This window comes from Pezoporus occidentalis, unplaced genomic scaffold, assembly GCF_034315485.1.
Source record: "Pezoporus occidentalis ecotype Australia unplaced genomic scaffold, CSIRO_AGI_Poc_V1 ctg220, whole genome shotgun sequence".
NCBI classification, from domain to species: domain Eukaryota; kingdom Metazoa; phylum Chordata; class Aves; order Psittaciformes; family Psittacidae; genus Pezoporus; species Pezoporus occidentalis.
Genome location: NW_026914073.1, coordinates 1,549,924 through 1,563,313, shown reverse-complemented (window position 1 = coordinate 1,563,313; position 13,390 = coordinate 1,549,924). Strand labels below are relative to the sequence as shown.

The window sequence follows — 13,390 nt, the reverse complement described above, 5'->3', positions numbered from 1 at the left end:
AATGATGGAGCCTCAAGCAGAGCTTTTCCCTCCTCCTTGGAGCTACTGGGGCGTAAAGTGAAGAGATGGGCTCTTAGGGCTCATTCCTGCTGGACTTAGAAATCCAATGCTTGTGCAAGTCTTTAAAAGCCCTGGAGCCCTTACTTTGTGGGTAGCCTGCAGCCACTGACCCTTGTGGGCAAGTTATCCCAGGCTCTGTGTCCCAGCCCTACAACCCATCCTTCACCACCTCCTTCCCTTGCTGCTCAGGGTTTCCTCCTGCTGTCCACAGGTTACAAGTTCCAGTGTGGCTGCATCTATGGACACCTTTCAGCGCCCTGAGCACCCTAGAGAAGTAATGCCAAAGTGAAATGGTGTGAGCTCCACTGCCTGGGTCCATATGAGCATGCACAAGGAACAAAGACAAGGAACCCTGAACAACACTGCCTCCCAAGATATCTGGTGAGGTGATATAGCCCCCTCCCCAGCCTGAACCGACAGGTCTGATTGATTGATAGCTGGGAGCAATCTGTCTCCTTCTGAAGGTCTTGTGTTGGTTGTGGTGGAGGCAGGACAAAGACTGCTGTGCAGACCTGTGCAGTGTCCCATCGGTCCCTTTGCAGGGATGAGCTGAAATCACAAGGCTGGGCAGCAGTGAGCTCAATCAGCACCTTTTTTATTAATATGCATCATAAATAAAGAAATAAATAAAGGTGAGACACCTTGTTCTAACAGGGAAATACAAATTAAATATGGTGCAACGTCCACTAAGCGATGTACAAGCAGGAGGTAACCTTGCAAGACCAGGGTCCCTTGCCATGGGGAAGCCAGCCCAGGCATGACACTGCAAGCAGCATCAACCCAGCCAAGGCACCAAATACTGGCATGGCCTTCCATTAACACTTTTCCACCTGATGGGCCAATGTAGATCCCCATCCCAACAGGTGGCATAAACATGGCAAGGAAAGGGTTGACTGGCATTGCGTCTACCAAACACCCCACGATCCCCAGCAGCCCTTTCTGCTCGTACACAACATTTGTCCCTCCCACCCCACAGCATTGCTCACCAAGACCAGAAACCCTATGCCAAGGGGAGCACCACCTCTCCCTCCCCATCTCCCCATCTCCCTCTGGGAGCACCCTCCAATCTACCTGCCGGGAGCACTGCCCCCAACACCAAAGAACATCCCTAGCCCAGTCAGGGACCCTGCCCTCACCCCCTCCCCTCCAGCCCCCCTCCTCTGAGCATCCCAGGGCTTCCCAGGCTCCGTGCTCAGCGTGGAGGGCACAGGACCAAGCCCCACAGCACCCATCTCCATACAGGGTGGCACTACCCATCCCAGACCTACATAACACTGAACATCCATGCTCCTTCCTCATGACTCAACGCACCCCTTTGCTCTGCACACACACTTGTACCCCGTCCTGATCCCCAGGCCAGGCACAGCCCTGCAGTGTGGCAGTGCCAGGCCACTTGGCCAGGTACAACGCAGCAGGAACCACTATAACATGTTAGGATGGGGCTGCTCCAGTGTGGGGGAGCCTCCCTTGCAGCCCCTAATCAAGCTGCTGTGCAACCCATCAGCCCAGACTTGCAAAGACCTTGCCAACATACAGTGCTCCCAACTCTGTGGCTGATGATGCCAGGGATACTGATGGCTGCAGACGGCACTGCCACCCCCAAAGAGGAGACAGCCAGCATCCTGCACCCTCCAGCATGAATCTGAGCTGGGGTGCTGCTCCAGAAGGGTCTGCTTGGATTCCTGCTATGTACGAGTCCATGGCCTATGGGTGCAGGAGATGGTGTGGGGTGGAGGGGGTTCAGGTGGTCCCCGGTGTGGCTGCATGCACGGCAATGCCTGGCAATACAAGGTGCAGCTTGCAGAAGACCCTGGGGGCCAAGTGGCCTTTGGCAGCTGCATGAGGAGGAGCAAGAAGGAACCACCTATGGTTACTGTATTCTGTAATGGCATGAAAGGTAAGAAACTAGCAAGAAGCTGTGTTTGTTCCCCTAAGCAGGGTGGGCTTTCCCAGAGGAGCCTAAGCAGCCCCTGGTACTGTGCTTGGCCCGCCAGCCACGTTAATAGTCCTCATCCTCCGGGTGGGTGACATACATGATGGGCACGAGTCCCTCCTCGGAGCCGAGACTGCACTGCAGCCAGTCACCATCCACCTTGGAGATGACCTGCAGGATATCCCCTTTGTTGAAGCTCAACTGTCCTGTCTCGGTGGCAATGTGATGGCAAAGGGCTTTCACCATGCTGCAGGCAGAGGGACACAAATGTTAGCTTACCACAGGACATTCACCCCAGGGACCAACACAAGCACAGAGGAGCAAGGAAACCACCTCCTGCCTCCCACCCCAGCCAGGCTCCCAGCTCCCCTCACCTCCAGGTTGTAGTGATGCAGCTGGATGCACAAGCTGCATCCCTGCCCCAAACCATCCCCTGGTCCATGAGGGGCAAAGCAAACTGCAACAAGTAGAGCCATGACAACCCCAACCCGCCGTGTCCCAGCACCACAGGGTGACACTCACCAGGCAGAGTGAGGAGCCAGCCCCTGGGCTGGCTGTGCCACGGGGGTCTCTTCAGATGGCTCTGGCTGAGGGGGCTCCGGCTCAGAAGCTGCTTCTCGCCACATGCTTGCCCCAACAGTCTGGGCTACCAGCTGGAACACGGACTTGTCCAAGCTCAGCCAGCCAGAGGGCAACCTGCAATAAGGAGACAGAGCAGGTAGTGGCAGGGAAGCGTACCTGGGGGTAAGGAGCAGCCACGGTCGTGCCTTAGAGATCTGGCTCCACGCACTGTGGTTCCCAGTCTGCCTCCTGGAGACACACCACCAGCATCCTCCAGACACACCATGGCCTAGACTGGGGAGGACATTTGCAGTGTCCATAGAAGCAGTAAGGGTAGAGATGGAGAGGCAGTGTGAGGAGGTCTCAGCTACATGGGGTGACCTTGTGCCTTCTCCTGACCTGTTGTGTGCAGTAGGGATGGCTTCATGTTCTATTCTCTGAATGTGTTTTGGGGAGGGATGAGGTGATGATGAGGGCCATGCAGCAGGGTCCCTTCCCTTGCAGAATGGGCTTAGGAGCCAAGGTAGTGGTAGAGCTGAGGAAGAAGAGCTGTGAGATGGATTAGGCAAAGGTAGGACCCAAGAGGAGTGGTGGTGTAGGAGGAATTAAGGCAGGCCAGCAGGATGGCAGGGGTGGGCAGGGGTCACAAACCCCTCTGTTCACATACTCTCTCTGATATACCACTGTGGTATACCCCAGTGGTTGTCTTGGCTTCCACCCACACTGCTTCAGCACCAGGTTAACCAGCCCTCCCCAGCCCCAAGCCACCCCTGCCCCTACCTGTTAGGCTGCCTGGGCTCTTTTTGCACCTTCCGGGACCCAAACAAGTGTCCCCACTTGATGGGCTGGCTGCTCTCTGATGCACTGGGGCTGCTCTCCTCTTGGGGGGCTGCTGCTGCTGCTCCCACTCTTTGCTGAGTCCCAGCCTCCTTCTCCTTGCTGTGCTTCAGCTCTGTAACCACTGAATCTGGGGGGCTGCCCATCCAGAAGGGCCAGCTCCATTCCTTCACCTCTTCGTTTACTGGTACTTGCTGGGGCTTTTCCAAGGGTTCTTCCACAACTTCAGGACTTGGCTTGTTGGCAGCCTTGGGCCTCTCCTCCAAGCTACCCTCAGCAATGGGGCAAGCCTCTGCACCCTCCACCACCCCTTCACGGGGAGGTGGTGCCTTGTGGGTTTCCCCTGACCTGGGCACAGTGTTCAAAGCCTTCTTTTTCTTCTCATACCGGATGAACTTTGAGCCTTCAGCTGAGCCCTCGATATAAATCTGAGAGCTCTGCATGAGCTGGTACCACCAGCCCGCCTGCTTGTCCTTCTTTCCCTCCCATGTGCTGTCTCGCATCTTCGTGCTCTCTCTCATCTTCTTCCTCTCTTCTTCCCTGTCACCATCCCCGCAGGAAGCCCCTACCCCCTTGACCCTCTCTTTTGCAGCTTGCTGGGGGCTGTGGCCTGGTGAGGTGTCACCATCCCTGGTACCCACTTTGCATGCTTCAGGGGCAGTGCTGCATCCATCTGGATCCTCGCTGCTGCCCCGCGTCCGCATCAGCTGCAGCGTGGAGTGTGCAGAAAGCAGCAGGTCCTGCTTCACACGCAGCAGCTCCTTCTGCTGCTGCTGCTCTTTGCCCATCTGCATCAGGTGGTGCTCGAAAAGCAGGTCTAGGTTGAAGGGCAGCAGGGAGAGAGGCTGGAGCAGGAGCAGGAGCTCCTCGAAAAGAGGCTGGCACACGCTGTGAGAGAGGCACAAGAAGCCCACCGGCTGGTAGTGTGCCAGGATGATATCTGTAGGGCAAGAGACATTAATTACAGCAGGGGCCCTTGCACCTTTGCCAAGCCACCAAGAAGCTGCTGAAGCCATGGGGAAAGGAGCTGGATGTTTGTTTTTGGTCAGAGCTGTAGCTGCAGTGTGAGGCTCAACACTGGGTCCGGAGCACCAGATGCTCTGTGAGCTCTCAGCAAACTGGCCCAGATCCTGCTTCCAGTTGTGCCTGCAGCCAGGACCTGCCTGGCAGAGCATCCACCAGGATGACCTCTGCCACAAAATACCATGGGAATAGTGTGTGAGTAAAGAGCATCAATTTTGCTCAGAGAAGCTGCGGCTGCCCCATTCTTGGCAGTGTTCAAGGCCAGGTTGGACAGGGTTTGGAGCAACTTGGTCTATTGCGAGGTGTCCCTGCCTGTGGCAGGGGATTGGAACTGGATGAGCTTTAAGGTCCCTTCCAACACAAGTTAAATTTCTCTTTCCCACCTCCTGGAGATGAGCAAAGAGATGCAGATCTCACCAGTACCAGTCCCTTGCAGAGAGGTGTCACGGACAGTTTAATAATCTTCCCAGGGACCTGTCTGGGCTGCATTGTGGATCCTAACAGAAAATGGACTGGCATTTCAAGCTGCAGCATTCATCCTTCACTTCACTTGGCCACATCTGCAGTACCCTCTGCCTCAGCTTTATTGCCAGGTCTCACTCCCAGGGACTGAATTAGGAGCAGGATTTATGAACTCTGCGAGATAACAAACTTATGGGACAGGACCTGCACCTTACCTTCAACCCTTTTGCTAGGCCTTCATCATCCTGATAGCCCTAGCTTTAGCTCACACTTCCAGCTCTTAATGATGGCTTGAAACTGGTGGTCGTCTTCTGCTCCAGAAAACCAGGATACTTTCTCTTGCCACACTGCTCAGTATAAAGGCAAGTCTACTTTCCTGTCGGCTCCAGAAAGAAGTGCTGACTGCCCAGAAAAAACTGGGAAATGTCTGCTGTCAGTCCCCAGGAGATATTGGGGTTTTCTTGCAGAGCTCTGGGCTGAGCACGGACTGAGCCAGCAGCACTCTCAGGCATCCATCAGGTCTAGAGTGCCTGTCTCACTGTGCACTTAGCACTCAGTCGTGTTGCTTCTAGGCACCAGGCAGCTTGGTTGTGCTGCTCTAGGGTTACGTGCATGCTCTAGAAACATTTCTCGTTGAAAAAAAGCCAGATACATCCAGTAAAATCTGCTTTTTGTTTGTCAGGAGGTTTTTGTTTCCATTTCTTTCCATTCCATTTCTCATGCCTGAACAGTTTCAGTGAAGTGTGTGCATCTCCACCTATATTAAGCTGTCAGGCACTGGGCAGGGAACACAGAAATTCAGAGAGGGTCTCCTGTGGGTAGATTGAGGGATCTTCACTGGAGGTGATAGCCTTAGGTACTAACTGCAGCTGGGAATGATGTGGTGGGAGCTGCATGGAGCTTGGATTTCCACCCAGGACTTCCCTGTTACACTGGGGCTGTGTACAATCTCATCTTTCAGCTCAGAGCAGCCTAGGCTGGGAGACCAGGAAGAGAAATGCATGTCCTTCCTGTCCTTTACATTGTGCAGAGTTTGGCTCCCACTGCAGCCCACAGCCCTCAGGCTCTTACCTTCATGGTTGTAGAGGTGGTTGAACCAGAACTCCAAGGACCGGATACTGCAGGAAGGGAAAACAAGCAGGGAGAGAAAGAAAGAATGAAAATCAATTCACCCCCTTCATCCTTGCTGTTCTGTGAAAAGGAAATGTGGCTTTAAAAGGGCATTTGCACAGCACGAACCTGTGAACCTGAAGACTTAGTGAAAGGACAGTTGTTCACTTCTATCTGCATGCACTGACCACAGACACCCAGCCTGCCACAGGTCCAACCAGTTTGCTTTGCATGAGGCATTGTGCAGCTTCCGCCCTAAAAGCCACATTTCCAGCAAGTTACCTCATCATTTAGCTCCTATGCCCTTGACAGAACTTAGCTTTGCTGAGAAGAGCTCACATGGAAGAAGCAAATCATCAACAAACATAAGACCATCACTGAAGGCTTGGCCCAAAATATGCTGGTATCTTGTGCCAGCAGGGAGAGCTGAGTCACCCTTGGTAGGGAGACCAAGGCAAAGCTTGCTCCTGCTTGTAGGTGTCCTCCAACATTTGGAGATACTGGGGACTCCATTGCCACTGCCCTTGCTGTGCTGTGCTCTCTTGTGGAGAGGAATAGGAAAATACTATCCTAGCAGCACTCATGCCTTTGCAAGCAGAAAGACATTGCTGGCTTCTTCTGCTTGACACTGCGTGTAGTGTGCACACTCCTTATCCAACCTTGAAGAGCCAGCCTTGAATCCTGGACCAGGGCAATTTCTCCTTCAGAGCCTCATGCCCTAGGGTTCACTACAGCTCCAGGAAGCAGTGATTTAAGGTGTGATTTCCAGGAGTAATTTGTGTATATACGTCATGTCTAACACTGTATAAACCCTGACAGACAGAGCCTGCCCACCTAATGTAATGGGGCTAAAACAAGCTGACAATGTTCTCCAGTGGGCTACAGCCATCCCTTTTCAGCTCTAGACTGGCAGGATAGGTTTTAATCATTCTGGTGTTCCCTGAGGCTCACGGCTTCCTCCTTTCCTCACCTATAGCTAGGGAGCAACTGACCAGGTTTCTTAAGTCTTTTCATTGGCAACTCTGCCTGCCTGCAGTCAAGGACTAGGACAGTGACATGCAGGCAACCCAAGGAGCCTACTTACTTGAGGAGGCCAAAGATAAATGCGTTGAACCTCATGCTGTGGTTGGTGAGCTCTGTGTACTGGCTGATCTTGCTATAGAGGCTGTGCAGCAGCTTGGTAGAGGGGCCTATGGAAGGAAGTAAGATGCTGAGATTAGCTGTGGTCAGCAAAGCCAAAACCGCACCGCGGAAAGCAGCGTCAAGGCAAAGACAGATGTCTTTGGGTCTGTCTGGGTGCCTGTGCCTGTACGTGCATTGCCTCTTCACCAAACACCAAGGTGAACTCACTCCATCCCAACAGTTAGACTCCACAAGAGAGATGGCTTGTGGTCCGTCCCAGACTGACACTCCAAAACTCTGGGAGAGTTTCAATACCACAAGGACCTGCCTGCCACACTTCAGGGACAATCACAGCCCTTGACTCAAAATCAGCAGGTAAACAGAGAATTGTGTTGGGTGGTTATAATCTGGGGTATATGCAGTCACAGAGAAAACCACAGAGCTGCACGTTTGCCACAGACAGGCTAGAATATTTCCCAGCCCTGGATGTAAGCTCTGGATGATGCAGAAATCAGTGTGGCTCTGCCATCTGTAACCTCAGAAAGGAGTTATCCTGGATGGCAGCCACAATCCAGGGTGCAGACTGGTGCTAGCAGAGGGTACAGATGTGAGCATGCTTGAGCCAAGAGAGCTGTGAGTGCCAATTTACTTACAGAACAGGCTAGAGCACAACTCTGCCTTATACAGTAGCTGTGCAGGGCTAAAGATGAAGGTCCAGAAACACCCTGGAGACAGAGGGTGAAAAGGGGCATTCTTTTTGTTTGTTTGTTGGAGTTCTTTTATTGCTAGATCCTGTTATAGGAGAATTCGTAAATTTCAGGGTAAATGACAATAAATATTTGGGCAGAATAGAGCAGTGGCTCTCCTGTCTTGCAAGGCTGCACTCTATTCCATGCAGAAGGATGGGTAATAGTCTGCATTCCCACCTTTATAGTCCACCTTCCCCGGTACCTCCCCACCACAACACAGGAGTACCGCAGAGTGATGGGCATCACTGCACTCCCTCCATACCTAGCTGGGTAGATGCCTCCACCACACTCCAGGGGATGTTCCTCCTTTGGCCAATGATCATGTCTAGGACGTAAGCCTTGAGTCCATCACTTAGAATGTCCCGGACAGCAGGACACAGGTATTTCAGGATGAGATGTCCCACGTTGGGGCTTACGGAGCTGTTCCCAAGTTTGGCCTAAAGGGCAAGAGGCAACAAGGAGAGTGTTGGCAAGTACTCTACAAGGTACAAATGCATGCAAACAGTCCAGCACCACTTGCCTGCTAGGCACCCAGCAGGCAATATCCAGGCTACGATGATGCTCTGCAGCTCCTTGAACAAGTGGACCCTTCCCGTTCACCTCTGCTGCCTCATACACCAGTTCTGGATTGATCCCTGCAAAGTCTGCCCCAGGGTGGGATGAAGCAACATTTTGGGAAGAGAATACCCCGGTTTGGGAAGAGGATATCCCAATTAGAAGGAATGACTGATTCTGCCTATAACAAGGCTGTCCTGCTGGAGGAAGAAAAGAGTAGGGGATTTTTCTGCTGCAGATTTTCTTGTTGCTATTTTTGAAGCATCCTGCAAGTCACATACAAGCTACCAGCACTGGGGTTAAGGGACCCTTAGCTCAGTGACATGTCACGCTATAATTCCTAGGGATTACTATAAATAAACATGGTGAGGGCAAAATGGATGGTCAGAGCTCAGGTTGAAGTGAGGAAGCATGTAAGAGCCTAGCATCCGCAGAACAGAGGCGTATTCTGCTGCATACAGTCTTTGGACTGCTGAGGGGTGTATCCAAAGGGGTCAGCCCCAGGCCTTGCTCATCATGTTGGTGGTCCAGGTAGTTGTGTTCAGTGTGTAGATTTTACCAGCTGAGATGGAATTACATTGGCCAGTTGGCACAGGTCCACAAAGTCCCTGAACTGAGGCTGAACTTCTGAGTCAGGAATAATCCCATCAGATCCATTGAGGAGCACCAGGGATGGGTGCTGCCTTTTCACAGGTGAATGCTCAGCCCTTGTCACACTGCTGCATCACGGAACTCCAGGGCAAAACCAAAGTGCTATCTGGTAAGTAAAGGAATGGGGGAATACTGCAAGTATTCCCCAAACCAACACTGCAAGAATAAGAACTTCATATGAAGCCTTAGAAAGCTGTGGAAATCCCAACAGCTCTGGTTACCCTGCACAGCAATCTCTGCATCAACAACAATTGTAATTAGCGGCAAATTACCCTGCCTTCTGAGATAAGATTGAATGGGTTTGGAATCTGTCCCAGTCAGGTTTCTTTTTGGGGATGGCTCTTCAGAGCAATTGTCATGTCCAAATAGTGTCACATTGCTGCCCCAGAGTCCCCTGGCTGAAGCAGAGCCTTCACTATTGAGAGTAGGCACCACTGATGTTCACTGAGAATGGAATTTGCCATGGCAATAACAATGTCTGGCTGATTAACAGCATCACTTAATAGAACAAGACTTTGTATAAGCAATATATGAATATATTCCTTAGTAACTACCTTAACCTTGGAAGAAGAACTGAATGACTGATAAAGGGAGAACATCTACACCAAAAGGTGCTGAAGACAGAAGAAGTACTAGAAAAACAAATAGTAAGAAATTGCAGTAGCTGGGTGAAAGTTAAAGGTGGCAGGAGGAGATTGCGACCACTGACTCAGGTCAGGACTGGAAAAACCTGTGTCAGTCATTTGTCGCATCATTTACATGACAAGCGAGGGCAATTTACCCAATAGAAGAGAAAGTACTAATTAATTATATATTTGATAACTTCCTACCGATGAAAAGTAATTTCTTCATTCTCTGAAATGTATATAACCTGATGCACACAGACTAAGGTGTGCTAGCTTTGTGGAGCTTGCACCTAGCACCCTATTTTGCAAGAGAACTCACAATAAATTACCTCGACTTTGTTTGTGCACTGGTATTTGCACACCAGGTAATGATCCCACTCTTTAGACAACATCACAATCATGCCACATGTCATGAGACTGCAAACATTGCCTGGCACAGACAGCAGCCAACTTGCTTTGCTTTTGTGTTGTTTCAGAGGTGGGAGATGAGGGGAGCACGGGCTAAAGACAACCAGGCAACCTAGGTGCATTGTGAAGCCAGTGGGTTCATGGTAAGGGCCATGCGGGGATGCCCACCTGCCCCAGATGAGCAGTGAATGATGACTTTTTTTGTCATTATGGAGCCCTGTGACACAGAACAGGATAGGAGATCATGGAAGAGGGAGACACAACTCGCCACTGTATAAGAAAAAAGAGCTGGCATACTGCATCCGACAAGAAGTCCTGCTGGCTGGTGTTCTTTCTTACAAAGAGCCATGAGTGAGTACATAAGAAGAGTCAAACTAGAGCAAACATATGTAATACTTGCCCTTAATACTCTTGCAGCCTACAACTGCTTTCAACTCAGAGACTCCCTATGCTGGAAATTATTCCTGTGTGTTTAGTAGACCTCACTGAATTTCTCTTCCCCATTTTTTTCTGATCTTCTCTGAAATCCACATACCCTTTTAGCATCCTCAGCACGATGCAGTGAGAATAGTCATAGATTTACTATCTGCTGCACGGCGTACTATTGTCTTTGGTTCATTCTTGGTATTACTACCTTCACTGGATACCTTGCAGGTTTTGGCTGGAAGAGAATGGAGAGAGCAGTCTTTCTCCATCCTCTCCATGCCGCTCATGATGTTGAAAGCATGGCATACCTTCACCCCTGGATCCCTGCTGGTTCCAAAGTGAGCCACAATCAGGTCAACAGCAGTGTTGATGGCCTTCACCAGACCTAGAGGGGAAGAAAAAGTCAAGAGAGGTGCCTGAGGGGCTTCTAGGGCAGATCCAGACCGAACATTTCAGGAAGAAATCAGGCAGGGGCATTTCAAGCCCGTGTTAGTGCAAGTGCCCACTCTTCCAAAAACACACAAAGTCCCCCGTAACTCCTCATCAGGACATCCTTTACCTCTGAAATTATACCAGATCAGGTCTGAACAACTCAGCCCCTAACCCTGCCCCTAGCATGGGTCTCATCACAACCATATGTTGTCCTGCTTTGAATACTTTATTCCATCCTTTTGCATAAATAGTTTACCATGCAGGACTACCAGTCTTGCCATGCAGACCTTTTAAAGTACAAAATCTCAGGCAAACACATCTGCAGCATCACACAGGTACACAGGTCTACCCTTGTATACTGAGACAAGGGTAACAGCATACCCTGCCTTAGGGTGATTCTGCTCTGCCTGCTTGCTCATTTCTTGTGGGCTCAAGAGCCTTTCTAATCATACTTCCTGGAACAAGCAGCTCAAACATACTCTGTGGCACACTGGATGATGCAGAGACCACATGAACCTGCCATGAAAACAGCCATCAGTCCAGGGGACATGTATTTATGATGCTGCAGAAGAGAAGGGCAGGGAAAGGAACCATTATGTCTACAGAGATGAGAGGAGATGAGACAGAGAGAAGCACTGTTCACCATACGTTGCTATGTCACACTCGCATGGGTGAGAGATTCATGGACTCACCCTTCTTCTGCAGCAAGTCAATGGATATGGACTCTGTGTTGCCATCTGGGGAGAGGCAGAACTCAGCCGGGGGTTTCTCTGCTAGTGAGAAGTAGTCAGGGAAGAAGTCAGTGTAGGTAAGCTGGAGTTGCTTCATAGACTGTCCTGCAGGGCCAACACAGGGGAGAAAAGAGTCATCCACAAGCCCTTATACCAAAACCTCTCCCACACTGTTTGTTTTTCCCAGAATAAACCTGCACCAGCTGCAGTCTTCACCAGCCTGTCCAAGGCTGGGACAACAAGGCTACAGTCTTGTTACTCTCCTAGCAATGGTTTGCAATATAAAGTTCAACCCACAGCCCTCCCAACATCTAGCTACATCTTCACTGCAGGCCCAAGAGCACTGGAAGATGCTGTGAGAGGTTAACCTTCCTGAGCTGGTGGTAAGGAAAGCCTTACTGCAGCAGACTCTCAGGCTGCTGTGTGGATAGCCCCAGCAAGTGGGTTCACAAAACAAAGGTATTCACAGGCAACAAACTACTTGTCTTCTGCCTGTCCCCTGGGATGCCCTCTGTTTTCAAGGGGTGACAACTGCAGGAGCTCTTTAATATACTTGATTTCCATCTGGTTGATTCCCTGGTGCTGTGCCAGGCATCTTCCCATGGAGGAGAGATGGAGAAACCAATTGGGTTGACAGATTGAAGTGTAAAGCTTTGGGAAATTCTCCCCATGACTCGAGGACAGCCTGAAGAATTCTCACCCTCCCACAGATAGACCACACTGCTCTTCCCGGAGGACTCTCAAGGGTTCAGCCAAAACTAGCCTGCCCCTTTCAGCCCTTCCTGCACAGGTTTTGTAGATCAGGGAAGATGGTAAAGGCAAATCATGGAGAAGACAGAGTGGAGCCCTACAGTGCTGCCAGCTGCCCATGACAGCTACAGCATAGCATGCTGCCAGGGTTGAGGCAGATGGACGGACACCGTGGGGCACAGATACAATAACTCTAAGGGACATAGCTCCTGTGTGAGACATGAAGTACAAGTTGGAGACAGTCCAGGAGCACTTGCTTAGGTCTGAGCAGGGTCTTGGACCATTCACTTTTCCTTCAATCCTGCTCAGGGATGGACCTGACTGCTCCCAGGTCATGGAGAAGAAGGGATGCTCCACACAGATTGATACCCATCAGTGAGGTAATTTTCACCTTTCTCTTGTACCCCTCGGCCCCACTGTGAGCAGATGCATCATCCCTCCTGTTCTGAGTAGGCAGAGCAGTTATGAAGCCAGGCTGAAGCCCCAAGGGATACTGACCCTGAGCCCCAGGGACACCTCCCAAGCCCGCCCAGCAGAAAGGTGTTGCGCACCGTTCAGCTTGCAGTGGAAGTGGCTGGTGTTCAGAGTGCCAGGGAGCTCAAAGATGGGGTTCCCCCGGTTCAGCCGAGGCTCTTGCTGCCTCCTGTCAAGGCTGCCTCCTAAGCTGGGCAGCCCTGAAACGCAGTCCAGACCCAGGGGGTTCCTCCGCCTGTACTCGCGCCACTTCAGCGCTTGGGGAGAGAGGTGGTTCGCTAGGATGCCGCAGGCAGTGAGCACCGGATGGGAGGATGTGAGCACACGTGGAGGGGAAATGGGGAGAGAAAAGATGAGAAAGAGGAAGGACAGAGAAAGGGAGAGCACATTAGTTAAAAGTCCAGCAGCGTTTATATTAGCATACATACACAGAGGGAGGTGGAAGCCACAGCCTGGCAGGAGCCTGAGTGGCCTCATGGC

The 13,390-nt window shown here is 51.3% G+C and overlaps 1 protein-coding gene across 6 annotated transcripts in view; it reads right to left on the bottom strand.

The window, feature by feature from the left end:
* Positions 1-639: 639 nt before the first annotated feature.
* Positions 640-13,390, bottom strand: part of RUSC2 (RUN and SH3 domain containing 2) — a 53,144-nt gene continuing 40,393 nt past the window's right edge. For 5 of the 6 annotated variants that reach the window (XM_062620438.1, XM_062620440.1, XM_062620439.1 and 2 more), the window contains 9 exons: positions 12,988-13,188; positions 11,648-11,791; positions 10,832-10,908; positions 8,120-8,294; positions 7,071-7,176; positions 5,948-5,994; positions 3,335-4,331; positions 2,516-2,689; positions 640-2,240 (listed from right to left, as the gene is read on the bottom strand). In XM_062620438.1, the coding sequence (XP_062476422.1) occupies positions 2,060-2,240; positions 2,516-2,689; positions 3,335-4,331; positions 5,948-5,994; positions 7,071-7,176; positions 8,120-8,294; positions 10,832-10,908; positions 11,648-11,791; positions 12,988-13,188 (2,102 nt within the window). In that variant the 3' untranslated portion in view covers positions 640-2,059. The remainder of the gene's footprint in view (positions 2,241-2,515; positions 2,690-3,334; positions 4,332-5,947; positions 5,995-7,070; positions 7,177-8,119; positions 8,295-10,831; positions 10,909-11,647; positions 11,792-12,987; positions 13,189-13,390) is intronic. The other variant, XM_062620442.1, reaches the window with a different exon arrangement.